Source organism: Plutella xylostella, chromosome 26, assembly GCF_932276165.1.
Source record: "Plutella xylostella chromosome 26, ilPluXylo3.1, whole genome shotgun sequence".
NCBI classification, from domain to species: domain Eukaryota; kingdom Metazoa; phylum Arthropoda; class Insecta; order Lepidoptera; family Plutellidae; genus Plutella; species Plutella xylostella.
The window spans coordinates 4,109,379-4,136,246 of NC_064006.1; the positions used below are offsets into that span (position 1 = coordinate 4,109,379).

The 26,868-nt window shown below is 37.7% G+C and overlaps 3 protein-coding genes across 3 annotated transcripts; 2 read left to right on the plus strand and 1 right to left on the minus strand.

Moving 5' to 3' along the window:
- Nucleotides 1-4,435: 4,435 nt before the first annotated feature.
- On the plus strand, nt 4,436-17,133 carry LOC105398135 (facilitated trehalose transporter Tret1). The gene is made up of 8 exons (XM_011570189.3): nt 4,436-4,764; nt 7,044-7,199; nt 7,488-7,690; nt 8,075-8,261; nt 8,538-8,926; nt 9,071-9,179; nt 9,680-10,095; nt 16,451-17,133. Exons 1-7 carry the CDS (start codon nt 4,704-4,706, stop codon nt 9,997-9,999), a joined length of 1,425 nt encoding a protein of 474 aa, XP_011568491.3. The 5' UTR covers nt 4,436-4,703; the 3' UTR covers nt 10,000-10,095; nt 16,451-17,133.
- LOC125490637 lies at nt 10,389-13,278 on the minus strand. The gene is made up of 2 exons (XM_048630481.1): nt 13,066-13,278; nt 10,389-12,723 (listed from the first exon to the last, which is right to left on the minus strand). Exons 1-2 carry the CDS (start codon nt 13,276-13,278, stop codon nt 10,480-10,482), a joined length of 2,457 nt encoding a protein of 818 aa, XP_048486438.1. The 3' UTR covers nt 10,389-10,479.
- Nucleotides 17,134-17,506: 373 nt separating the features above from the next.
- LOC119692158 (facilitated trehalose transporter Tret1) lies at nt 17,507-23,302 on the plus strand. Its single transcript, XM_038111541.2, has 7 exons — nt 17,507-17,810; nt 19,121-19,276; nt 20,804-21,006; nt 21,396-21,582; nt 21,743-22,131; nt 22,564-22,675; nt 22,949-23,302. The coding sequence occupies exons 1-7, from the start codon at nt 17,750-17,752 to the stop codon at nt 23,251-23,253; spliced, it is 1,413 nt and encodes a 470-aa protein (XP_037967469.2). The 5' UTR covers nt 17,507-17,749; the 3' UTR covers nt 23,254-23,302.
- Nucleotides 23,303-26,868: the final 3,566 nt, after the last annotated feature.

Genomic DNA, 26,868 nt, shown 5'->3' on the forward strand with positions numbered 1-26,868 from the left:
CTGTCTGTCTGTTACTCTTTCACGCCAAAACTACTGAACGGATTTGAATGAAATTTGGTATACATACGGTTTAGACCCTGGGAAAGAACATAGGCTACTTTTTATCCCGGAATTCCCACGGGAAAACTTTTTAAGGCGAAGCGAAGTGCGCGGGAACAGCTACTAAGTAATAATTATGTGTTTTAGTACTTATCATGTGGTATCATAACATAAGTCACTGAAATACTACCTACTCGAACGTATAATTCGGCTGCAAAACCTTTTTTTGTCAAGCCTTCGAAAATTTATTCGGGATGTTTGAAAAACCTCCGTTGTGTTAACGTGACCAATTAAAATTGAGTGACGTCACGTCCAACTTTACCATGAGGCTTTTCCGAATTTTTCAGGGATTATCAAGTGTAAAAATACAGATTACCATATCTAAATTAAATTTATTTGGTGTGTAGGAAAGTAATTTAATACTTTATGCATATTATTAGGTACTAAACAACCAAATCCCTTTACCAGCAGTGCTTTCACAAAATTGAAAGATATACTGATGCCGAGTTGCAGAAAGGGACTTTAAGCTAATGTCGACATTAAATCTATGTCTGTCTCTTTCTGTCCGTATACTGCCAAAGCAAGGCAACAATACATTTAATGCCGACATTAACTTAAAGATCCTTTCTGCAACTCAGTGTGAGTGACACAAATGTGGCGCTTACAGAGTACTTAAACCATAAATATGTAAATATCGACAGCTTTTGTTCTACGAATTTGGAAATTCGTGAAGCACCTTTAGGGCCACTTGCACAAACATTTAAATCTAGATTTAGCGTCAAATCTCGATTTAAGAAACGTCAATCCATATAAAATTTGACACGATATCGAAATTTAACACTAAATGTAGATTTAAAATGTTGGTGCAAGTGGCCCTTAATACAGTTTCGACTCAACTCAGAATTTTGCGGTTTGAGCCTGATCGACTTAAAACTGAGTTATATATAGTATTCTCTCTATTTTTGCGACTTCCCGAGGCTCCGGTTCTTTCAGTAGTCAACTGTAAGATGCGTGTAATTTATTGAATAACTAGCTGTTCCCTAGCGCTTCGCTTCGCCTTAAAAAGTTTTCCCGTGGGGATTCCGGGATAAAAAGTAGCAATATTATAAATGCGAAAGTAACTGTGTCTGTCTGTTTGTTTGTTACTCTTTCACGCCAAAACTTCTGAACGGATTTGAATTAAATTTGGTATAAGTACCTACATATGGTCTAGACCCTGAGAAAGAACACAGGCTACTTTTACCCCGGAATTCCCACGGGAAAACTTTTTAAGGCGAAGCGAAGCTCGCATGAACATCTAGTGGGTAATAAATACAACAGAAAAGAAGAAAGAAAACAAGATGTCTCTACCGCAATTCTTAGAATGTCTTTTCCATTCAACGTGAACCTGGATGTGTGTATAATGTAGCTCTACAATACGTTATTGTAAACTCTAGACAAACTGCGACGTCCGCAATGATCCCGTTTTATGAATAATTTTAAGATCTGACTAAGGGCCAGTTTTTTATTCGAAGTTAACTCAGCAATTGGTCAAAATGGCTACCATTAGTTAAAAACCAATAATATTATTCTAGCTCCCTTTATCATGTATCATGCTATTCATGCTACATGGTTAATCAATTAAAATATTTTTTCTTAAATATCATTGAAATCTCTCTCTTGTGGAGCGTGTGCCCAATGTCGAAATTCGACGTAAAACTCGTGTGGATGACGTGGGTAGCCGAATCACAAGATTAAAGTGGAGATGAGCAGGACACTTGGTTAGGAGGGACGACGGCAGGTGGACTGGGGCAGTCACAGAGTGGTGGCCAAGAACTGGCAAACGAGGAATAGGCAGACCGCCGGCCCGATGGTCTGATGACATTGTTAAGGTGGCCGGTAGACACTGGACTTGACTCACACAGGACATGAAGAGATGGCGTGATAGGGAAGAGGCTTATACCCAGCAGTGGGCAGATACGGGCTGTTAATGATGATGATGATGATGATTGAAATTCTTTTCACATTTTACTACGAACCCTATGGAAGTTAAGCCAAGCTCGCGGTGGTAAGCCGAAGTTATACCTATATAAGGTATAAACCTCAAGTACCAGCTTGTCTCAACCCATGTGGCTGCCGACAGATATTCAATAGCTTTTAGATCTGCCAAAGGATATTGCTGCGGCTGCGGCCACCAAGTCTCGGGGGTCACTCTATACTGACGAAAAACGAACGAACGAGAGCCTTGCAATCGGCACGTTTAATACAACGAGATAGAGTCGTGGCTCGCGCAGGAGCGCTCGGAAACTTAGTTTTTCGTCATATAGAGTGACCCCACTGCAGGTTGGGATTTGACGTAAATTGAGTTTGATGTTGTTGGCTAGCAAATACAGCAAATGTATTAGAATAAAAGCATGAAGAAATTGAGTTTCCCGTCTGAAATTAAACAATACGCTGTAGGGAAATAAGGGATTTAATTTTTTTAAAACCACTACCTTTTTTTGTAACTTCCTGTATCATACCTAAAGTCCAAAAACCAAACGATCACAACGCCGCCGTCAAAAATACGTATAGTGCGACAAACTTATCTGTTCCGGTGAGAGCGAACTAAATTGATCCATATCTCATTACTTACTAATGAATTGTATATTAAAGTTTAGTAAGAGATTAGAGCGAATTAACAATACGAGCAAACTTGAAATCATTTGGAATTAAGAAATATTAAACATTTATGTGAGCTGTCACCGGAACAGATAAGTTTGTGGCACTGTGAAAGGGAAAACGATGGGTACTTTTTGCTTCATTGACAAATTAGTCCTGTAACATTTGTGGGTTAATGCAATCCGATTTGCTTTTATTGTGGGACATTTAATACATTGACGTGCTCTTAGGAGTCAATGGAAAATAAACGGGGATAGTTAAGGCATTTTTCCCCAAGGTGTGTACTATGTATCTTCAACGACTGGTAAATATACATATTACGTAAATATAGATATTAAATTAGACCCAGCACGGATCTCCTTTGGTCTGAAAAGGAAGCATTGAGTCGTGAGCTCAACTTTCGATCCTCCGTTAACTTTCGTTGCGTATCGTCAACTGTCACTGTCAAAATGTAAGGCAAAGTCAAAGTTAGTTCCAAACGTGACATTTGTTTTTTCCATATGTTAGGTGGAATTTCACCAAACGCTAAACGTATTTAGTAGCCTGTCATACGTCTGTCAGTTAGTACAAAATGTGTTTAAAATTTTATTCAAATACGTTTAGCGTTTGGTAAAAGTGACCCTTCGTGTAGATTCGAAAATAGAATCGAATCCTATGCTCGCTGCACTGATCAATAAAACTAACATCATAATTGACACAAAAGTGATTTAGGTAAGCGTCCACCTACCACCGTCGTATGTACGGATCAAAGCGTTTTCATAAATATAATTTAAATAAATATAAATATAATTTTAATCATAAATTATAAAAATACTTAGGTACCGTAAAACTAAAATATAATACGGAGGTACGGCGCGGCGTCGGCAATACCGATGAAGTGGACGCACACTTGTGTGATTTTCTATACAAATAATACTGAATGCGATGCGCCCGTTGTGTAAGATGCTGAAAGGTGGATGCTTACCTTATTATAGGATTTAGGACGACTTGCACAAACATATTAAATATACATATAGTGTTAAATCTCGATTTAAGCAATCAATTTATAATGGATTGACGTTTCTATCGAAATTTTTGACACTAAATAATCTAGATTTAATATATTTGTGCAAGTGGCCCTTAATGAATATCCATACAAACCCTGACAAACTGATGAACTTCTGAAATATTTTGATAATAGGAATAGCCGATGAAAAGTATGATTTTACCATTTTTGAAATGCTCAATGCTTCTGACCTATTCAGAACTACCGCTACTTTCTTAATTCAACAAACCTGCTTATGTGTATATATATAAACACTCACACCTTGTACTAATGTACTCCCTTACGGGGTAGGCAGAGGTGCATTGCTGCACCCACTTTTTTGTAGTGTTTATGTTAGTCCCAATGTAATAGGGGGCGGGCCTATTGCCATTTTACGGGCACATCCAAGACCCGAGAACAAATATCTGCCCCAGCCGGGAATCGAACCCGGGACCTTCGGCTCAGTAGTCAGGGTCACTAACCACTACGCCATTCGGTAGTCATTTCGTCGCTTATGTGTATGTTACTATAAAACGAAATTCTGAATAACATGATACATTTTGTTTATCTGAATAAATTCCCAGTAATTTATAATTATTATGATAATTACGAAGGTTTGTACCAAAATAATAGCCTGGTATCTGATCGATGCCGGAATCTGTTGTAGAAATCGGATCAGATTAGTGATATCTAGTATTTAAACAAATCAACAATAAACAGGGATTCGTGTAAGTCTCGTGAATATAGGTAGCTTGATCAATAGGTTATTGATTTCAAAGAAGAAATGTTATAAATAAATTAAAATAGTCTAATCAGATACTATAATGTTTTAAAATTATAAAAGTGAGTGAAGGGATGTAGTTATGAGTGTACCTCGGTAGTGAATGTGTGAAAAGTGATTAAGTTTAACCTGTACCTATGTATGAGTATATATACCTACATTGAATTTTATGTTATTCTACCTAATTATATAGTGTAAAGTGCTCATTTCCATCCCACGATGTTGTCGATAATATCATCGTTTGGACCTTTTGTCAGGCAGTACATTATTGTAATTATCGGTAAGTTTGTAAATGTAACTTGTATTTGGTATTTGAAAACTTCATGATGGGATAAAAAAAGATCCTAGCCGGAAAAACGACAAAAAGATTGAAGATTGAAAAATAAAAATAATTTAGATAAATATTATACTAGATATACACTAGACATACATTTAACGAACGAATGGTGTAGTTATTAGGGTGCTTTTCCACCAGAGATGTGCTATGCAGCTATGCTGCGAAGATGTGATATCTACGCTACGAAAATATGTGACCGTTTCCACCAATACTACGCTAGGTAGCTGTGCGAGGAAGATGCGCATCTCGAGCTATGCTATGTATCGATAGTAGGGAAACGACGGGGGCGGCGGCGCCATAGCTACACCACTCGCGATGGTCCATAGCACATATCCATAGCACGCATCCATAGCACACATCCATAGCACGCATCATTCCATACAAAAAACATATCTTAGTTGAATCCGTTTCCACCAGTGCTAAGCTATGTGCACCAATAATTATGATTGGTGGATATCAAACGCATCCATAGCATCGTAGCATAGCACATCTCTGGTGGAAAAGCACCCTTAGTGTTAGTGACCCTGACTGCTGCTGTGCCTGACTGTGGTTCGATTTGTTTAAGGATAAATATTTATACTCAAGGTATAGAGTCTGTGTAGTGTGATATCTCTAACCCACCGTCTGCCAAACGCGGAGATTACGGAAATAACCCTCCAGTCTTGGAGGTGGCTGGGGGCCACTCTATATGACGAAAAACGAAGTCTATACTAAGCAGTGAGTTTTTACTTACTATGAAAAATGACTTTTTTTCACGAATTTTGAGAGTTTGATTAAATTTTTGGGCTTAGATATATAATGCTGTGCATGTAGGTTTCGACTTAGTGTACCCTTTTGGCAACATCCTGTATATTTACTGGAAAATACATTCATAATTAATGAAAACTACTACACTCCGTATAGTAGAACATTTTCATTGCTCGTGTGTGTGTGTATTCCATATTTCGTGACCGCGCCCGTGAAGTCAACGTGAACAAGTATTTCTTTTACAATCTTTTAAATATATATCTATATATTTCTTAATTTAGACAAAGCAAAGTTTAATACATATCATATTTATTATCAATTAATCGGTATTTGATAAGGCGTCAGTCGGCGTGAGTTAGGCTATGTTTAGATAATCAACTTAATATTATTCGCAGAGATTTTACGTTCTTGATAAGCCATGTTTATCAATGCAATATCATCATCGTCATCATACTCACATGTACGTTAAAAGAAAGGATTATCCAATTATAGCCAAGTAAAGAGTCAAAATTTACGGTTGCCTGCGCCTAAAAGTTTACTGGCGGAGTTATTAAAATAGCGATCCCAAGCTCACATGCTGCTCAAGCACATCCACATAAACACCACTGCTACACACATCACACAAAACACGCTCCGGGATTTATAACAGATGAAGCTGGTCCCTTCATCATCAAGGATCGCTATTTTAAAAACTCCGCCTGTATACTTTTAGGCGCAGGCCACCGTTAATTTTGACTCTTTACTTGGCTATAATTGGATAATCCTTTCTTTTAACGTAATAAAGGAGCATCCAACAATTCCTTATTCCTTTAAACGACTTAATATTTAGTAAACAGAGTAGGTAATATAGGCTGGCTTGTGTTGGGGTCCACCAAGCCGCACTAGGCCCGCGTGGTAGACTAGGCCTTAAAACCTTCCTTCATAGGAAGGAGACCCGTGCCACAGCAGTGGGGACGTGATGAGTTGTGAATTTGTGATGATTTAAAACTCACACAAGTCACATCAAAGGCTTCGTATAGTGGTGTAATTATTTTGGATATAGCAATGCACTATCCTAAGGGTCAATTTACACGTACCACAACCACACCACAGCCACAACCACACCACAACGATGCCGTGTGGTCGGGCGTATATTTCGTATTGAAAATGAATAATCCAATTCACACGTGCCACATTTTGCCGTTGTTATCGACCACCTGTGTAATACGACCACATCGCAACCACATCGCGACGGCAACGCCGCCACCTGCTCTCCCTATTAACTGCATACGACCACGTGGTTACCACATCGCAACGACAGCGACAACGCAACCACATCGACGTTTTGTCGCTGCCACAACGCAACTGCAAAAAGCCGCTGCGACACTATTTGTGAATACTCGTAACCACAGCTAGACCACATTATGTCGTTGCGACGACGTGGTGTGGTTGTGGTAAGTGTGAATTGACACTAACTTTACTCTTGTTATTTCCAGCCGATCTTTCTCTCTTCACAAGTGGGCTGGGTCTAGCATGGACTTCGCCGATGCTCGTCAAGTTAGCCGATGAAACCAACCCGGTGTACGAAACACCTATTACAGGCACCGAGGCGTCATTGATCGTGTCTTTGGCCGTTATTGGTTCTGTTACATGTAAGTAGTACTTACATTTTATTCATACCTCTTAAGTTTCTCTAAAGGTAAGGTATTGGACTAAACGGATTTCTATGGATGTATGGAGAAACAGCGTCGGCAATGCCGATAAAGTGGACGCACTTGTGTGAATTTCTACATAATATACAAAGAATACTGAATGCGATGCGTTTATTGCGTACGATGCTCAAAGGTGGATGCTTACCATTCATAATTATGATTACTATCATTGATATTATAGGTACTTATATCTTTAAGCACAATAAACATGAAATAATTCAATTTCAGCGAACTTCCTCGCGGCGTATTTAGTGGATAAATTAGGAAGGAAGAAATCAATTTTGTTGTCGTCCATACCAAGAATATGTTGTTACCTCATGCACTATCTTGCCACGGCGGCATGGATGAACTACGTCGCCAGAATCTTGGGGGGTTTCAGCGATGGAATCAGCTACTCCATAGTCCCAATGTATGCATCGGAAATAGCTAGTGTAAGTGACAGAAATTTAACAATTTCAAGAATAACTACTCACGTACTACTTTCTAGTTTCCAAAAGTCGTAGAATAAATGTTGTTCAGGATTCGGATTAGTTGGTTAAAATATCACTTTTGGAACACTTTCTATAAAACCTTTCTATAAACGCGAAAGTTTGTAAGTACATATATGGATGGATAGATGTATGTTCCTTCAAGGGAAAACGGTTAGATCATTTTAGATACAATTTGGTAGGTATGTAAGAAACTGTAAATTATGCTACTGTTTATTCTCACGAAAAAAAGATAGGGAAGAGCTCCTTGGCTACACCTGATTTGGTAAAAAATATGACTGTAAGTTTAACTCAGCGGTGCTATTTAAAAACATATTTTTTTTGCAGAAAGAAATTCGTGGTGCCCTTGGAACACTGTTTCAAATATTTTCGGCTTTTGGAATTCTGCTGATGATGACAGTCGGTCCGTTCATGGACTACTACACTCTGAACATGTTGTGCCTGGTGCTGTGCGTCGTCACTGTTGTTCCGATTTTGTTTATTCCTGACAGCCCCTATTTTTTACATAAGCATGGTAAGATATGAAAGTATGTGCTGTTGTGTCTATTGTGAGTAAGCTAAAAAGTCATTGTTTTAGAAAGTAGGTATTATGTCCTTATCTACAGTCATGTAGTATTTCATGATTTTTTTTACATAAAAATGTATTTATTATAATATACCAAAAGCTACTTAATATTATCTTTATTCTACTGTAAATAGAACCGATGCATCTATTTATAGCTAGTGGTAGTTTATTTTAATGTTTGTAAGTAGGTATGTTCCTAAAACTTATCTGTCATGAAAATTCCAGGTAACAAAAATGAGGCTATAGAAGTCCTAACATTCCTACGACCCTCAGAGTCTGAAGTAAAGGAAGAAATACTAGAATACGAAATGGAAGAGGAAGTAACTGACATGACAATCAAAGAGCTATGCAAAACTGCAAATTTGCCGATTCTAAAGGTTATAGCTATAACTGTGGGTATCGGAGTTGGAAGTCAGATTACAGGATTCAACGCATTGGCCCTGTTCTTGCAAACTATATTGGCTTCGACGAATTCTAGTGTGTCTCCTGAGATAGCTTCAGTGATCATTGGTGTGATCCAGTTGGTAGGCAGCTTTTTCACTGCATCTATCATTGATCGATTTGGACGGAAGCCCATTTTGTCTACCAGCATTATAGGAGTGACTATCGGGATGGTGAGCTGAACTTATTTTTCTATATTAAAATGATATAGATAATAGAAATTATAAAAATACTCAAATAAATGAAAACTATCGAAATGTACTTGTACTTACGCCTGTTTATTTTTAATCTATATTTACTACTTTTGAATATTTCAGATTGGCTTGGGTACTTTCTTTTACAAAACATCTGACGGTGATGTCTATGGATTTTGGAACTATTTACCGCTCATTTCAATCATTTTAGCCGATTTCAGCTTCAGTTCTGGTAAGTTTTATTATAGGTATCTATTATAATTTAGTAGATTTACCTTTAGAATATTAAAATGACTGACAGTTTTGTATAAGGAAAAAGACCAATTAAGATTTAAAATAATTTTATGACGACCGAATGGCGTAGTGGTTAGTGACCCTGACTACTGAGCCGATGGTCCCGGGTTCGAGTCCCGGCTGGGGCAGATATTTGTTTTAACACAGATATTTGTTCTCAGGTCTTGGATGTGCCCGTAAAATGGCAATAGGCCCGCCCCCTATTACATTGGGACCAACATAACACTCTGGCGAAAAGTGGGTGCAGCAATGCTCCTCTGCCTACCCCGCAAGGGAGTACATAAGTACAATTCGTGAGTGCGTGTGTGTGTGTGTGTGTGTATAATTTTATGATTGTTTTCACCGATGTGTGATTATAAAAAACTGTGGAAATTTAGACAGAAAATTAAATCATTTTGGTAGTTGGGAAGAAAATCAATAACTGTATGTCTTCTACAGGTGTCGGCTGCCTCATGTTCCCACTGATGGCCGAATTGTTCGACGGAAGATCTCGGGCCATAGGAATGTCTTTCGGCGTGATATCCTGCTTTACAGCTACATTTATTTTGACGATATCCTTTAGTTCCTTAGTAAACGCTATTGGGCCTGCTTTCACATACTGGCTCTTTAGTATCAACTGTGTACTATACTTTGTGTTTATTCTAGTATTTGTGCCAGAAACTAAGGGTAAGACGTTTGCTGAAATTCAGGTGCTACTGGGAGTAAGACCTGCTGAGCAAAAAAAGTGTGAAAAAGAACAATTTAGGGAAATAATGTGAGTAATAAATACAGTTTTAAATTGTAGGCCTTGCATTTTAATATAATAAATATTGTGAAAACGATTCCATGTTGAGATTTCAAAGAAAACATTATAGTTGTTGGGAACAGGTACTTAATCCTGGTCCCGTGGTAGGCTCGTTCCAGACTCCTCGCTCCTGGTCTCCTGCTCCAGCGATAGTATGTCCTGCCTGCCTATAGTAAGGTTTACGGCTTGTACTCAGAATGATTGATTTATTATTCGTTAATTTTTAAATGTTTATTTGCTGGTGTCACAAAGGCAAGTGAATTACAATAATGATTGTACAAACTAATACAATAAAATAGATGGCGCTGTGAAACAAACTAGATGATAGAACGACGGTCTAAGACGAAAAAGCATCTCTGGTGCGCGTGCGCCTCCTGTAGTTCTCGCCACATCCGTTAGATGGCGTGAAAGCGTGAACATCCCGCCGGCCTTGGAAGCATCAGCTTTCTATCAGTCAGCCATGTCTCGGAGTCACGGTTGAGGTCGTCGAGTCTGCGCCACCGCTGGTGTCTTCATCAGCTTGCATCGGAAGTGGACAGATCTTGGCGAACGTCCTCTGAATGATCCCGCGCGCCGTCCGTATGTCGGCTACGCGAGAGACGCCGTCCTTGCCTGGGTAGGTCCGCACTATTCGCCCCAGCCGCCATCTCAGGGGAGGGGTATTGTCCTCCTTGATCAGTACCATCATGTCGGTCTGCAGGTCCTGTTCCCTCGTCTTCCATTTGCTGCGGATCTGAAGCTCTGAGACGTACTCCTTGCTCCAGCGTCTCCAGAAATGCTGTCGCATCTGCTCGACTCGGTCGTAGCGTAGCAGGCGGTGAGGGGCAGCGCCCGTCAGGTCAGCGCTGGCAGGTGCGGTCAGAGGCCTTCCTATGAGGAAATGGGCTGGGGTAAGGGGGAGAAGGTCATTAGGATCAGCGGACAGTGGGGATAGTGGACGACTATTTAATACTGCTTCTATTAATGACAATACTGTCGTAAATTCTTCGAAGGTCAACTTAGAATCACCGGTTATTCTACGAAGGTGATGCTTACACGATTTGACTCCTGATTCCCATAAACCCCCGCTATGAGGACTACGTGGGACAATGAATCTAAATTGAATTTGTTCATTTGCTGCAAAATCAATAATTTCTTGAGAATTATTTTTTATAGCTAAAGAAATCTCTTTTTCTACACCAGTAAAATTTCCCGCATTATCGGAAAAGATAGATTTTGGTTTACCTCTGCGACTATAGAACCTTTTCAGCGCTAAAATATAGTCTTTAGTTGAGAGACCACTGACTAACTCCAAGTGGATGGCACGAGTTACAAAGCACACGAACAAACAAATGTAACCTTTTACCAGAGACCCGCCGCGGCCCTTACGGTTTAATATTGATACTGGCCCTGCGTAATCAACACCACAGTACATAAACGGATAACCCGGGTGAAGACGTTCAGAAGGTAGGTCTCCCATGATGGGAGTCAACGTGTTACCTTTCAGACGAGAGCATATGACGCATCGCCGCACCACCTGCCTCGCCAGGTTCCTACCCCCGAGCGGCCAGTAGCACTCACGCACGGTCGCTAGCAACAGCTGAGGCCCCGCATGAAGTAAACGTATATGTTCGTCTCTCACTAGCAGAAGCGTAAACCGATGTTTACTACACAATAATACTGGATGCTTTTTATTATAATCGAATTCAGTGGCATTCGACAATCTGCCGCCTACTCTAATTATCTTAAACTTATCTAAAAATACGTTAAGTCCCGTTATAGAACAACCTTTTTTATTTGAAATAGGTAAATTGTTTTCTAAGTTATGATATTCTTCCGGAAACATCTGTTTTTGAGCGATAATAATTAGCGCGCGCTCAGCCGCCGTTATCTCATCTACTGATAACGGGCCGGTCGCCTTTTGTCCGCGCTGCGGCCGAGTGTTGCTAATAAATCTAAGTACATATGCTACAACACGTTTCATTCGATTCAAAGTTGAATATCTTTCAAAGTCAAACACATTATCTACTGTACAAATTAATGACGTAGTTTGCGTTTTCAATTCTGGTAACTCAGGAAGCTCACTAGGCAAGTGTTGGCTGAAATTTAAATTATTTTCCTTTAAAAATAAGGGACCATGCCACCATCTACTAGACTGACTAAGCTCGCTTAGATTTAGACCTCTACTCAATAGGTCTGCGGGATTCTGTAGTCCATTCACATGTAACCAGGTCAGATCTCCAGTAAGCTCATTTATTTCATTCACCCTATTTTGTACGAATTGTTTTAATAAGTGTGGAGACATTCTCAACCAACCAATTACGATAGTAGAATCGGTCCAACAATAAATGCGGTCGAATTTCAACCTTAGAACGTTTACAATTTTATGACATAATCTCGCACCTACTAACGCCCCGCATAACTCTAATCGTGGTATACTTAAACCTTTTAAGGGAGCTACCTTACTTTTAGCACAGAGTAGCTTCACTGTAACTTCGGATAGGTCATCGTAGCTTCTAATGTAAGCACAGGAGCCGAATGCATCTTGAGATGCATCGGAAAAAATATGCAGTTCCGTGTGTTGAGTGTGCTCACTCCTTACATAACGAGGAACTCTCAATTCTACTAAAGTACTCAACGTCTGTATGAAACTGTTCCAAGTTTTAACTATGCTATCTGGTACGGCGTCTTCCCAATCTATCTTACAAAGCCACAATTTCTGAATGAGAATTTTGGAAATAATTACTGCTGGCGCTAATAAACCTAATGGGTCATAAATCTGTGATATAATCGATAACATGACTCGTTTAGTCAACCTAGGTGCATTCTCAACCTTTGTTGTGAAGTGCAGTTCATCTGTCGTGTTTAGCCAACCTAACCCTAGCGTTTTACTCTGAGTATGTTCTCCCATAAACATTTCAGTTGAACTATTTTCTGAAAATTTTGAATTAAACGTCCATTTTCTAAGTATGAATCCGGCAGCTTCTAATACTTGATACGTTTTTTCGCAAATACTATGTAGCTGTTGATAATCATCACAACCGGTAATTAAATCGTCTACCAGAAAGTCTTCATTGATGACGCGAGCGATGACGTCATCACCGCATTCCGACGCTAACTGACGTAAACAGCGCATACTCAGATAGGCCGCTGAGGCCGTCCCATAAGTCACGGTGTTCAATTGATACACTCCTAGGGGATCCTCCGGCGAGTCGCGCCAGACAATTAGCTGCAATGACCTTTGATCAGGTTGAATGAGAACCTGTCTATACATTTTCTCGATGTCAGCACAAACGACGTATTTATACTGACGAAATCGCAATAATATAGAAAAGATATCGTTTTGTAACGCTGGACCTGAATACTGAATGTCATTAAGCGATTTTGAGGATTTTGTGGGCACCGAGGCATTAAAAACTACACGTAAACGAGTTGTGGAGCTACTCTCTTTAAATACCCCGTGGTGCGATAAAGTGTAGTTAGGTAATTCGGGTTTATCTATAACTATACGTGTCATGTGACCTAACGACTCATATTCATTCATGAAATCGCAGTACATTTGTTTATACTCGGGCGAACGTTGTAGTTTACGCTCGAGCGACATGAACCTGCTTCGCGCCGTGCTGTATGAGTCACCGAGCGCGTCAGCTGATTCTTTCAGGGGAATCCTAACGCAGAACCTACCTGTTTCGTCGCGAGTAGTCGTGGTACAAAATATCTCTTCGCATTTTAGCTCATCTGCGGTGAGCTTTTTTGTTATAGGGACTTCTTCAATTTCCCAAAACTTTCTCATTTGCATATCTAACGAATCGTTATCTATCGTAGATGTAAAATGACAATGAACCTGTTGTTTATTCGATAGGTTCGTGTTGTCAATGCGGCCTGAAATAAACCAACCTAACTTAGAGTTTTGTAAGTAAGGTCCGCTTTGCAATCGAATTCTTTCTCCTTCTAACAGTTCCCAAAACCTATCCGCGCCTATAAGTAGGTCGATCTCTGACGGAATGTTAAAGGTGGGATCTGCGAGCTGTATATTCTCCGGCATACATAAACTGTCTACATCTATACCTACACTGGGCAGATTAGAAGTTATACAAGGCAATACGAGACATTGCAACATTGTATTGTAACTACACGATTTAGATCTCATAGCTATTTCGCATAGTTGACTCGAGTTAGTGACATGTTGTCCTACACCCGAAATTCGAACAGTGGACTGTATTAGGGGAAGCTTTAACTTTTTACTTAATTTCTCCGTTATAAAACTATGCTGACTGCCACTATCAAGGAGCGCTCGGGCTAGATGATATTCGTTGTTGACATCAGCTACTTCTATTAACGCGGTGGACAATAAGGTAGGTTGCAGACCTCTCAACTTGGTATGCAAACCAATATCGCACCTATTTTCTCTCGAACTAGGTTCAGATTGACTATGCAGTGCAGCTGAAATAGTGGGAATATTATTGTTATCGGCCGGCGAGGATGAATTCGCACGCACGACAGATAAACTACTACTACTATTAGCCTGATTATGTAACAAACCGTTATGTTTGTGATGACATAACTTGCACGAGCCATAAGTGCAGTCTGAAATTGAGTGACCCGACCGTAAACAGTTAGGACACAGGTTTTTATTCTCCACGAACTTTACCCTATCATTAACGGGTAAATTCAAGAATAAAACACAAGTGTACAACGCGTGATTACTCTGACACATTGCACAACTGCGAATTGTTTTCTCTGACTTGCTTTGAGTGTTAGACACATAACTATGCACTTGTTGATTGGGCTTATGTACCGCGTATTTTTTAGCATCAAAGTGATTATTACCGTGGGAAGATTTGTGTTCTTGTAATGATTTATTTTTATTGTGACTAACCGTTATCATTTCGAGGGTGTCAGCTTTATTCTTTAAAAATAAAAGCAAATCACTTAGTTTTAGTGAAGAACTACTCTGCTGATCAGACCTAATGGAGCCTTTTTGACTTTCCCACTCTTTTTCTGTGGTTGGGTCTAACTTTGTTACGATTAGGTATATGATTAACGTATCCCATTGATCTACGGGTTCGCCTATTGTTTTTAACGCTCTTAAATTACGATTAACGGTATCTATCAGTTTTCTAATTTGTGAAGGTGACTCGGATTGAATACTTTGAGTATTAAACAACGATTTTACATGATTATGGATCAACAAACGGCTATTATGGAACCTATTCGTTAGGAGGTCCCACGCGTGAGTGTAGTTGGCTGCAGTAAATTCTAGCGCACTGATAACCTGCAATGCACTCCCGCTTAGAGATGATCTCAAGTAATGGAATTTCTGAATCGCGTCCAGGTCATCCCGTTCATGTATCATGGTGTCATACGAGTTCCTAAATTCTAACCACTGATCATATGATCCGTTAAAGGTCGGTAGTTTAATCTCTGGTAACTTTACAGATGCTAATTTAGATGAAGTATTGCGAGTACACGTGGAGTTCGCCATGCTCTCATCAACTAACCTGCCCCCGGCGGCCGCTAACGCCCTAAAATATTGCTCCTCAAACTGTTCACGGTATTCTAATTGTTTTTCTAATTGATTCTGATCGGATAACCTCTCTATTTCGCACTGAATTTGGTTAAAGTTCTGATACAAAGACTCAATAGACTGCATTCGCAACTTTAATTCGGCCTTATCGGTGCTATTTAATTCGGTATCTTTTAAATTAATGAAATATTTATCGAATAAAGTTAACCGTGCCTTCATGGTACCTCGTTGTTTCTTGAGGTCGGCCATGCGGTCACCAGAATTTTCGCGTGATTGAGGAGAACGCGGAATTTTTAATGATTTAGCAGCACTATCAGACGATTTAGATTCACTGTCACTCATTTTAGGGGCTTAGTGGAAAGATGGAGTACTCACTTGGTGAAGATGCCACGCGGTGCGGTCACGAAACTGACGATATTGCCGCCGATGCCGCGTGTCGCGATTTCACTGGAATTGAGATAAGCGCACGATTTATCACTGTAGGAGAGGAAGGAGGATGGTAAGGAAAGAAAGCCTGACCGTTTCTCGTGGTCCTCGAGTATCTGCTTCCGGCGAAGAAGGTCCAAATGTTGGGAACAGGTACTTAATCCTGGTCCCGTGGTAGGCTCGTTCCAGACTCCTCGCTCCTGGTCTCCTGCTCCAGCGATAGTATGTCCTGCCTGCCTATAGTAAGGTTTACGGCTTGTACTCAGAATGATTGATTTATTATTCGTTAATTTTTAAATGTTTATTTGCTGGTGTCACAAAGGCAAGTGAATTACAATAATGATTGTACAAACTAATACAATAAAATAGATGGCGCTGTGAAACAAACTAGATGATAGAACGACGGTCTAAGACGAAAAAGCATCTCTGGTGCGCGTGCGCCTCCTGTAGTTCTCGCCACATCCGTTAGATGGCGTGAAAGCGTGAACAATAGTTACCACCCTAATAATTCTAGATAATTATATTCTACAATGCAACATTCCTGAATACAATATTGACAAGATTGTAATTTGTTTGACATGGTTTATTTATTGTTATGAGAGGTGTTCTCAGAAAGTATAATAAGCAAATACTAAAATATAGGTAGGTACTAAGTTATAATTTTTTCAGCTTGAATATTTAATCATAAAAAGTGGTAGTGTAAAAATAAAAAAATTGTAATGGTTTTTTACATATAAGCTGTAAATGCTTCTTTCATATAAGTCCTTTTCTGTATTTCTCACTTTAGCACTTTTATTGTTCACAATACTGCTGCAAACTAAACTGTATTAGTACATGTTTAATAATATGGGTGAGAATAGTTATAGCACATGCAAATTGTAAATCTAAATAAGTTTTCCGGTTCGGGCTAGCGACAGAATAGCGTCACTGGGCAATCCTGTTCCGTGACAACAAAGCTGAGTCGCCCGGCCCATTCACACTATACACAACTACTGTGAATAAAGCCTGTAACTGTAATTCAGTTCATTTATTACAAAACTACCCACAAAATTATGAAAAAAAAAGTTAATTTTACGTTTAGTTTAGTTAAGTACTATATTAATTAATGTTTTTGAAAATATCTTAATTATGTCGTGTATGTTGTGATTTAGTGTGAATAAATGAATTTAATTTGAATTGAAATGTTACTGCCTTCTTCATCTACTTTTCTATTTTGTAATTTCCACTGTCACGTTTGTGTTTTGGTATCAATAAAGTAGGTATTACTATTCTATTATAAAATGTGGACAATTTAATAAATAAGTGCTTTTTTTGTTTTCCAAATATAATTTTCGGACGTGCAAATTTTATTATTGTCCACAATGTTTTAGTTAATTTATAAACTTGCATAATAATTTATTGTCTCGAAATATAATGTTATCAAAATTCTGAAGGACAGACGATGATTTTCTATCTACCAGATATTGAAAATTTATCAGATCCATTCGAGAATCTGTTGTGTAAATCGGAAAAATCTGTGATACGTATTAACGACTGAATAAAGATTATTAACATTTAATATCAGTTCCGTGAACGAAAGTGACTTGAATAACGTGACTGTAAAATATTTTTTAACATCATTTAACACAATTTAACATTAATCAGTGACACTTGTTTTTGAATCGTTCACTGTGTACGTAGATATTTTATTATAAATAATGTTGTATATTCTGTGATTGTATTTTACAATAGCAGATACATCTGTTAGTGCATATAGGTGTTGTTTTTATTGAGATTCCACCGGGCTGCCGCAATGCTGCCGATATTTTCTTCGTTTGGGCCTTTTGTCAGACAGTACATTATTGTAATTATTGGTAAGTAATTGTTTTATATATATTAGTAACATCTATAACACATTATAGTAGGAACCTACACGGTTTTTTAACACACATATATTATGCCTCTGATTCTGTAGCAATTAGTGAGGAGCTATCTTGTTTATTCTTTCTTCTTTAATGACTATATTTTTTGCACACCTTTTTACTAAGTAGGTACATCTTTTTCCGTACCTCCTGTAGGTTGACTGAAAAAAAATGCTTTTAGCAGTAAGACAGCCTTTTGTATACTTTTATGCTACATTTTTGCAACTTACATTTATTTCTTTATTTTATTTCAAATAAGTACCTACAGGTTTTGATGTTATACTTAAATGTGTACCTAATTGGGTTTTTAATTTATTTACAAATAAGATAATTAGTAGGTATACATAATTAGTATACATTTTAAAAGGTAGCCTCTGAAAGCTATTGTGTGAATCTACCTTCAAATCATTGAAATTAATGCGTATAAAGATAATCCTCGTTTATTGAAAAATCTATAAAAATGTTATGAGTGAGAATGTTTTTTTTTTCGTGACTAAAGCTGAACAGAACATCGGGTTCATTAACCTGCAACTGTCGATCACTGATCAATTTTAACATTCATATTAGGTATATTGATATGGTGGAGTTGCATATCATGTATTTTTAGATAAAAAACGGATCAAGATAACCGAATCACATTGTAATTATTATATTTTTCGCCCAGATTTAAATCTTGCTCGAGTTTATCTTGTTAATTTAGTATTAAATATTACCTATTAGAGTTTCACTATTCAGGGTGACTTGCAACAAAAATTAAAAACGTAAATAAATACTTTCGGATGTGCACCTATGAAAGACTCACCCTGTACCTATATTGCTGGCTTACTCTGACTGAATCAGTATGTAGTAAGTAGGTTAAAGTACCTACTTACAAAAAATTACATACTGATTTAATCATTTAGAAACCTATTTGCACACTTTAAAACAGTAATAATGGACAATCAGGTGGACTTTAGTAGTGCTCAAGGAATTTTCTGCCAGTCAATCTGCAGGAGACTCTGATAGTATTAAAGTAAGGGTGTGCAAAACAACTGTGAAACACAAATTTGAAAAGACCTAAGTACTATGGTTATATCTTCTCTATAGAACCGATAGAACAGAGATTTTAATTGTAAACTGCGACATGTTTCCCATTTAAAAATTGCTAATTAAATTATTTAAATCCCCTTTGTGTAGCTTGTATGCTAGTAAATATAAAATATATGCTAAATATAATTATTTTCACTCATTTCCTCAGTATTGCTCTATCTCTTTGTTTCCAGCAAATCTCTCTCTATACACGAGTGGTCTCGGTGTGGGATGGAACTCTCCGGTCATCGTCAAATTACAAGATGAAAACAACCCCGTGTACGAAAAACCCATTACAGATAATGAGGCCTCCTTGATCGTATCACTGGGACTTATTGGTGGTATTACAGGTAAGTTTGTTATCTTCCAGAAGGTTAACTATAGAAGTACCTACATTCTTTCAATTGGAAGTTAAATATACGAGCGATGAAAAAGTTTTATTTACAAAATGGCTAAATTTTTTTAAAACATTTAATTTAAATCTTCAACAAAATACACTCACCGGCAATGAAAAAGTTCCCCTGAGATAGATAATCCCAAAATTACTCATAGTCGGAAAAAATTTACTTAATGACGCCTTGTCTAACATTTAAGTACATTTAACGAATAATATTACCAACTAAAATCGAAAATATTTTGTTAAAATTTCCTATTACAAGTTTTTTTTTTAATTACGCCATTTTGTGTCTGCATTTTGAAAGTGGAACTGTTTTTTGCCCGTGAGTGTATACATATAAGTTTATTTTAATATCCTGAGGCTCTGTTAAATGTACTTACTTCAATATTGCTGACGGCGTCATCAAGCTTTTTTAGGGTTCCGTAGCCAAAATGGCAAAAACGGAACCCTTATAGTTTCGTCATGTCCGTCTGTCCGTCTGTCCGTCTGTCCGTCTGTCACAGCCGATTTACTCGGAAACTATAAGTACTACAGTGATGAAATTTGATGGGAATATGTGTTGTATGAACCGCTACAAAAATATGACACTAAATAGTAAAAAAAAGAATTGGGGGTGGGGCCCCCCATACATGTAACTGAGGGATGAAATTTTTTTTTTCGATGTACATACCCGTGTGGGGTATCAATGGAAAGGTCTTTTAAAATGATATAAAGTTTTCTAAAAGACATTTTTCTTAAAGTGAACGGTTTTTGAGATATCAGCTCTCAAAGTCGTAAAAAGTATGTCCCCCCCCCCTCTATTTTTATAACTACGGGGTATAAAATTCTAAAAAAAATAGAGGTGATGCATGCTAATTAACTCTTTCAACGATTTTTGGTTTGATCAAAGTATCTCTTATAGTTTTTGAGATAGGTTGATTTAACTGTAATTTTGCTGCTACGGAACCCTTTGTGCGCGAGCCCGACTCGCACTTGGCCGGTTTTTTTTCGTTTAGGAGTATTTTGGTGCTGTCACTGGAACTTTTTAATTGCACGTGATTATAGTATAAGGTATTTGGAAAAATTGTTTTGGAAAGAAATAACTTACAAAATGGTGCACAAAAATAGGCTCCGAGTGACGTATGCAATGTACCTACCTTGACGTATGCAATGTACCCGTTCGGAGCACTTTAGGCAGTCACGGTGTAGAGGGCTTAGTGTAGGATTTTCTCAACCAAGCTGTGGAAAACAACGTAAAGGAGATTGGGGAATATGGTACCCAAACATTGCACGGCTAGTGAGACACTGCATTAGAAATGCCAACAGCCATCAGTCACCCTTATATTTATTTATTTAATTCTTTATTGCACAAATATAAAAAAAATATGTAGGTACAAAAGGTGGGCTTAATGCTAAGAGCATTTTCTACCAGCCAACTTACAGGAGGTGTACTTAATACTTATTTGTAAACGGAATTTAGCAAGATATTTTCCTGTTTCAGCCAACGTGGTCGCTGCTTATTTAGTGGACAATTTAGGAAGAAAGAAGTCAATTTTACTGGCTGCGGCACCAAGAATATTTTGTTACACCCTAAGCTACTTTTCCGTCGCACCATGGATGAATTATGTGGCAAGAATTGTGGGTGGCACTGGCGATGGTCTGAGTTTCTGCATTGTTCCCATGTATGCATCTGAAATTGCCAGTGTAAGAAAAAAAACATTTTAGATTTTTTACCATTAACTTGCTTTTTTGCAGAGATGATTTATACCAAAAGCTTACTATCTTTATCGCCCCAATTTTCTCAAATCATAAATTGTATATCTTCATCACATGATCACAACAGTATTGCGATTCTGTAAAATCAGACATCTCACTTCGATCTTCATTCTCCCTTCACCTTTCACTTCACGTTCGAACAGTTATGAAATTATATGTCATCTCATACATTATTTATCAAAATCTCGAAATTCGATGTGTCTACGGAAATTACAGAATGCCAATTTGAAAACTCACTCCGGATTCAGAATCGAGTTTTGACAATTAGCTTTATAGAATCGCAATGCAGTATACTTATTGAAAGTTTTGTTTTACAGAAAGAAATCCGTGGTGCGCTGGGTACAATGTTTCAGATATTCTCATCGCTCGGTATTTTGACGATGCTCTCTGTGGGTCCGTTTCTGGACTACTACACCGTCAACATTGTTTGCATCGTCCTTTGCGTGGTCACAACTATTCCGATGTTAATTATACCTGACAGTCCGTATTTCTTACATAAACAAGGTAAAGACAAAACTAATTGATATATTTTTTGTTTCAAGGCCTTTGTATGTGTCGCTAAAATTAAAATCTGTATGTATCAGGTAAACCAAATTCAGAAGATTTGTTTACTGTTTTTGATGACAAACTAGTCACGACTAATGTAATGTAATTATACTCGTAGGTAACGTCGAAGAAGCAGTAAACGTCCTAACATTCCTGCGAGCTTCAGAGTCCGAAGTGAAAGAGGAAGTACAAGAATACGAAAACGACAAGGGAGTGACAAACATGACATTCCGAGAGCTGTTTAAAACATCCAACTTGCCAATTCTGAAGATAGTAGGCATAGCTGTATGCATCGGTGTTGGGAGTCAGATCACTGGATACAATGCCATTGCTATGTTTTTGCAAGCGATATTGGTGTCGACTAAAACAAGTGTATCTCCAGAGATCGCTTCAGTGATCATCGGTGTGATACAGTTGTTGGCTAGCTTCTTCACTGCGTCCATCATTGATCGGTTTGGACGCAAGCCCATTTTGTCCACCAGCGTCATCGGCATCAGTGTCGGTATGGTACGTAGTTTATAATATATATACCTACGTTTTTTTTTTCACTCTCAAACTTTTTCATAGCGTGTCTCGCTCAAATACAATAACGTCACTCGCTGACTGCCCAACAGGGTGCGCCAAACGTATAAAGTTGCTATAGTTAATGCATCACTGGCATCAGAGGCTCATTTCATACATAAATAAATATACTTAAATATCAAGGTGACAAAATATTAAAAAAAAAACTAATTTCAACGCATTATTCTGTCGATTTTCATGTAAATACAAATTAAGAACGTTATGTAAAACTCGAATCATATTTAGAATTGTGTTTAAATACATTTTTAAATACGTTTTGTACTAACTGATATGCGTTTGAATGGTGGCTAAATACGTTTATTATATCCTGCAAGTCACTTTGAAATATCAAATTGATATTTGTTTGTTTTTTTACAGATTGGCTTGGGCACTTTCTTTTTCAAAACATCTGAAAGCGACGTAGTCGATGGATTCTGGAACTATCTGCCGCTTGTTTCAATCGTCATAGCTGTCTTCAGCTACAGTGCTGGTAAGTTTTCTCAGGAAATATTTCTATATTTTCATCCGCGTCTATTCTATGTTTTTAAAACTGTACCATCTGGTCCTTTTTGATAAGTGTAAACAATAGTCAGTAGCAGGATGCGTTTGTTCGACTTGCAAATGTCAAGTTGAATAATAAGTATGAGTGAAAATAAATTGACATTTGCAGTTGTTAATTTAGTAGGTATCAAAATAATAGACTTCAGCTAACAATATTCCTGTCCAGGACGCAGCCTAATATGCTTTCAATATTTTTTTCCAGGTCTCGGCTCACTGATGTTCCCGCTTATAGCAGAACTATTCGACGGCAGATCGCGAGCTCTTGGAATGTTTTTCGGCGTAGTATCAGTTTTCGTCGCCACATTTATTTTAACCCTTTCTTTCACATCTTTAGCCAATGCCATTGGTGCCGCTTATACATACTGGTTCTTTGGTGTTAATTGTTTAATATTCTTTGTATTTATTGTTTTGTTTGTGCCAGAAACGAAGGGAAAGACGTTTGCGGAAATTCAGGTGCTGCTAGGAGTAAGACCTGCCGAGTCGAACAAAGATGTAGAGAAATTTTGAATGCAGATTGTTTTGTTTAACATTAAAATAAAGTATCAGTTCTGTAAAATGTCCTATCTTCAGTATTTAAGGTACCTCTCCCTCATGTGGCATCACCCAGAGACACCCTGTACGTTGAAATTGTATTAAGTAGATTATATGTGTTGAAATGTTTCAAAACTTTGGCTATTTCTGGCTACATACAGGGGGACTTACTTAGTTATGAACTAGGCAGACATAACAAAATTAAACTACGATTCTCTTGCTGTTTGTGATGGCACAGTTAAGTTACAAAACTTATTGGTAAGTATTATTTTGAAACTGTGTCTTATATACCTAATAGGTGTGAGTATATAGTGTGGAAGTACCTATTAGAAACAACACATTTAGGGTTTTAAAAATGTAGACTCTAGAAAATCCAAAGACACCGCAAAGCAACTTTATTTCAACAAAATCACTGTAATACATAGATAACTAGGTTATGAACAAAAACGGGCTCATAACGATCAAAGGTAATGGGACCTAAAGGCTTATATTACACAGGAAAATGATCTTTAATGTTTAACACGTGCAGAGGAAGCCTCCACAAATTCCGTTGCATGATTCGATTGAGTGGCGCCCACTTGTTCGAAAATACTAGTTAAACTTTACCGGTGAATAAAACTTCCATCTAAATACATCACAGTTATTTTTAACTTAAAAATAACATTGCCACAAGCACCCACGCTTTTACTGGGAGTAGCCACCTACAGGCATATTTCATCGGAAGGGCCCCGGTTAATTTGACAATCCTAAGTAATTGTGTCTGTCTATCTGTCTGTCTGTCTGCTGTCTTTCTGTAACTCTTTCACGTGAAAACTACTGAACGGATTTGAATGAAATTTGGTATACATACGGTCTAGACCCTGAGAAAGAACATAGGCTACTTTTTATCCCGGAATTCCCACGGGAAACCTTTTTAAGGCGAAGCGAAGCTCGCGGGAACCTCTAGTATTATATAAAGTATCATCCTATGTATTTATTACCTACTTCTACAAATATTATGCTTAGTGCGACCAAAAAAAATAATATGTATTTTTTTGTTTGTTTCTATGTTGTAGGTATAAGATATATATTATTATACTTAATTCTAACTTGATACGGAATTTAGATACCTACTTAGATTTTTTTTTATTTAATTAATACAGAATTATAATACTTACTTACCATTTTGCAATCCAAAGTACAATATCATTAGTTTTCAGTTTCATCAAAACAAACAATTACAGTGACCCATAACATTTTATTCATTGTCTTAGTTTGAAATTGGTTTGGTGATTATTATGAATGGTCTAATGGGGAAAATGATTTAGTTAATCGAAATATGGTTTATTAACTAAAGTATTATTGTTCTAAATCACACTGCAACGTTCCTCTTAAACGTAATTTTACCATAATTGGGAGAATCTAAATTTAATTACAGTAATGATCGTATGGCGTAGTGGTTAGTGACCCTGGCTACTGAGCCGAAGGTCCCGGGTTTGATTCCCGGCTAGGACAGATATTTGTTTAAAAACACAGATATTTGTTCTCGGATCTTGGATGTGCCCGTAAAATGGCACTATGTCCGCCCTCTATTTATTGGGACTAACATAACAATGGCGAAAAAAGGGTGCAGAAAAGTGGGTGCAGCAATGCACCTCTGCCTACCCCGCAAGGTAGTACATTAGTACAAGTGTGAATAGATGCATTTTTGAAATACTTATGCAGATAGATTCAACTGTTGCTGTAATTTCGTTTATTTCAAAATATTCTCGGTAGCATTAGAATTGAAAAGTGTTCTTCTAAAACTTTCCGGGTTACAACGGACCAAAAAGTTTATTAATATCGTCCCGGACAACAGAAAACTCAATCACCATAATTTTTCGACTTTATTTCTTTGCTGAGAAATATTTTAGGCCCCTCCTAATAAAGTGCTAAATATGTAGGTACTTACGCGTTTTTGAATTTGCAATCTAAAAATATTTTAAAAAGGAGTAAAAAATTTACATTGTTGAAAATATTTTTCTCCACACTTGGGTACTTAGTTTACTATTACTTACATTATTAACAATTCAAAAATTATACCTACTTATGTTTTCAAAATTACCTTGGTATATCGGTGCGTTCGAAATGCTCACCCGACACATAAGTGATGGCTGAAATATCTAATTAGTTATCATTCAGCAGGGCGATCACGAAAAATATAGAATCGAATGCGAGTGCGACTAGTGTCAACTTGACAGCACTTTCGAACACTTTTTACCTATCGAATTGACAGTTGTCGCACTCGCATTCGATTCTATACGTTAGCTCTGTTTTTCGTGATCGCCCTGCAGATACCCATGTTCAACTAAGTTAAAATTATGCTATGACCAAAGCAAGTCAATCTCAATTAAGCACTTACCGATTTAATTATCTAATCAAACTAAGAGTTCGGAGTGCCCACTTGAGACTACTTTAAGGTAGCGATTGACGCTTTTATAAGTACACTTACGGGCAATAAAAAAGTCCACTCACAAAATGCAGACAAACAACAAACGATTCATGTAAAAATTCGACAAAATATTACCGTTTTTAGTTGGCAATATCCTGATGCTCTGTTAAATGTACTTACCTACTGAAGGCGCCATTAAGCTAGCTTTTTCCGTTCAGAAGTAATTTGGTGCTATTCTCAGTGGAACCTTTTCATTGCCCGTAAGTGAGAGTATCTGTACTTGTTACTAGCTAGACCAAACTCACACAGTGGTCACAACAGCATTGCGATTCTATAAAGCTAATTGTTAAAACTCGATTCTGAATCCGGAGTGAGTTTTCAAATTGGCATTCTGTAATTTCCTTAGACACATAGAATTTCGAGATTTTGACAAATAATGTATGAAATGACATATACTGCCAGTTTCTATAACTCTATCCATAACTGGTAGTTACTTTCATACGATTTTGACATAATGAAAGGTTACAAAAATCGTATGAAAGTTACTAGGTACCAGTAATCGATAGATAGATTTATAGAAACCGGCAGATAATGTCATTACTGTTCGAACGTGAAGTGAAAGGTGAAGGGAGAATGAAGATCGAAGTGAGGTGTCAAGTGAAGTCTAATTTTACAGAATCGCAATGCTGTATGGATTCGAATCCAGCCAGTCCTTGCCCTTAGCGTTAATTTTGATAGTGAGTGTTCCCAAGCAAGCATACGCAAACAATCGAGATAAGTCTTAGTGTATACTTAGTGCCGCTAAACATACGAAAGCCAAATAACGCCCTCCAGAGAAATAAAACTTATCTTTGTTATACATTTTAAGTAGGCTTAAGTAGTTTACATAACTCTGGTCTATTGTTTGTTACATAATGAATTCCGCGGGGAAACACCTTTAAACGAATCTATGAACCTAAAATGGGACCGGAGTCTGGAGATAACAAAAGAAAATAACGTAGAATGTGCGTCAGCTTATTTTGCTAGGTTTTTTTCGTGTTTGTAAAACAAGATTCGGGTTTGTCAGTTTTGTCACTGTGGTGAACTTGGCCAGTCAGAATAGCGCCAGTCAGAGTGTGCCCCGGACGCTTAAATTAACGATATATAGGTACAAACTAGATAGGTAATATAATATATAGTAT

Bases quoted from the DNA above. Each gene is read 5' to 3' on its own strand.
- LOC105398135 (XM_011570189.3), top strand. From the start codon at position 4,704: ATGTTGTCGATAATATCATCGTTTGGACCTTTTGTCAGGCAGTACATT. The intron at 7,200-7,487 runs GTAAGTAGTACT...ATTCAATTTCAG, and splicing joins CGTTATTGGTTCTGTTACAT to CGAACTTCCTCGCGGCGTAT. The intron at 8,927-9,070 runs GTGAGCTGAACT...TGAATATTTCAG, and splicing joins TAGGAGTGACTATCGGGATG to ATTGGCTTGGGTACTTTCTT.
- LOC125490637 (XM_048630481.1), bottom strand. From the start codon at position 13,278: ATGTATAGACAGGTTCTCATTCAACCTGATCAAAGGTCATTGCAGCTA. The intron at 12,724-13,065 runs GTAGACGATTTA...ATTCTCATTCAG, and splicing joins TCATCAATGAAGACTTTCTG to AAATTGTGGCTTTGTAAGAT.
- LOC119692158 (XM_038111541.2), top strand. From the start codon at position 17,750: ATGCTGCCGATATTTTCTTCGTTTGGGCCTTTTGTCAGACAGTACATT. The intron at 17,811-19,120 runs GTAAGTAATTGT...CTTTGTTTCCAG, and splicing joins GTACATTATTGTAATTATTG to CAAATCTCTCTCTATACACG. The intron at 21,007-21,395 runs GTAAGAAAAAAA...TTTGTTTTACAG, and splicing joins ATGCATCTGAAATTGCCAGT to AAAGAAATCCGTGGTGCGCT.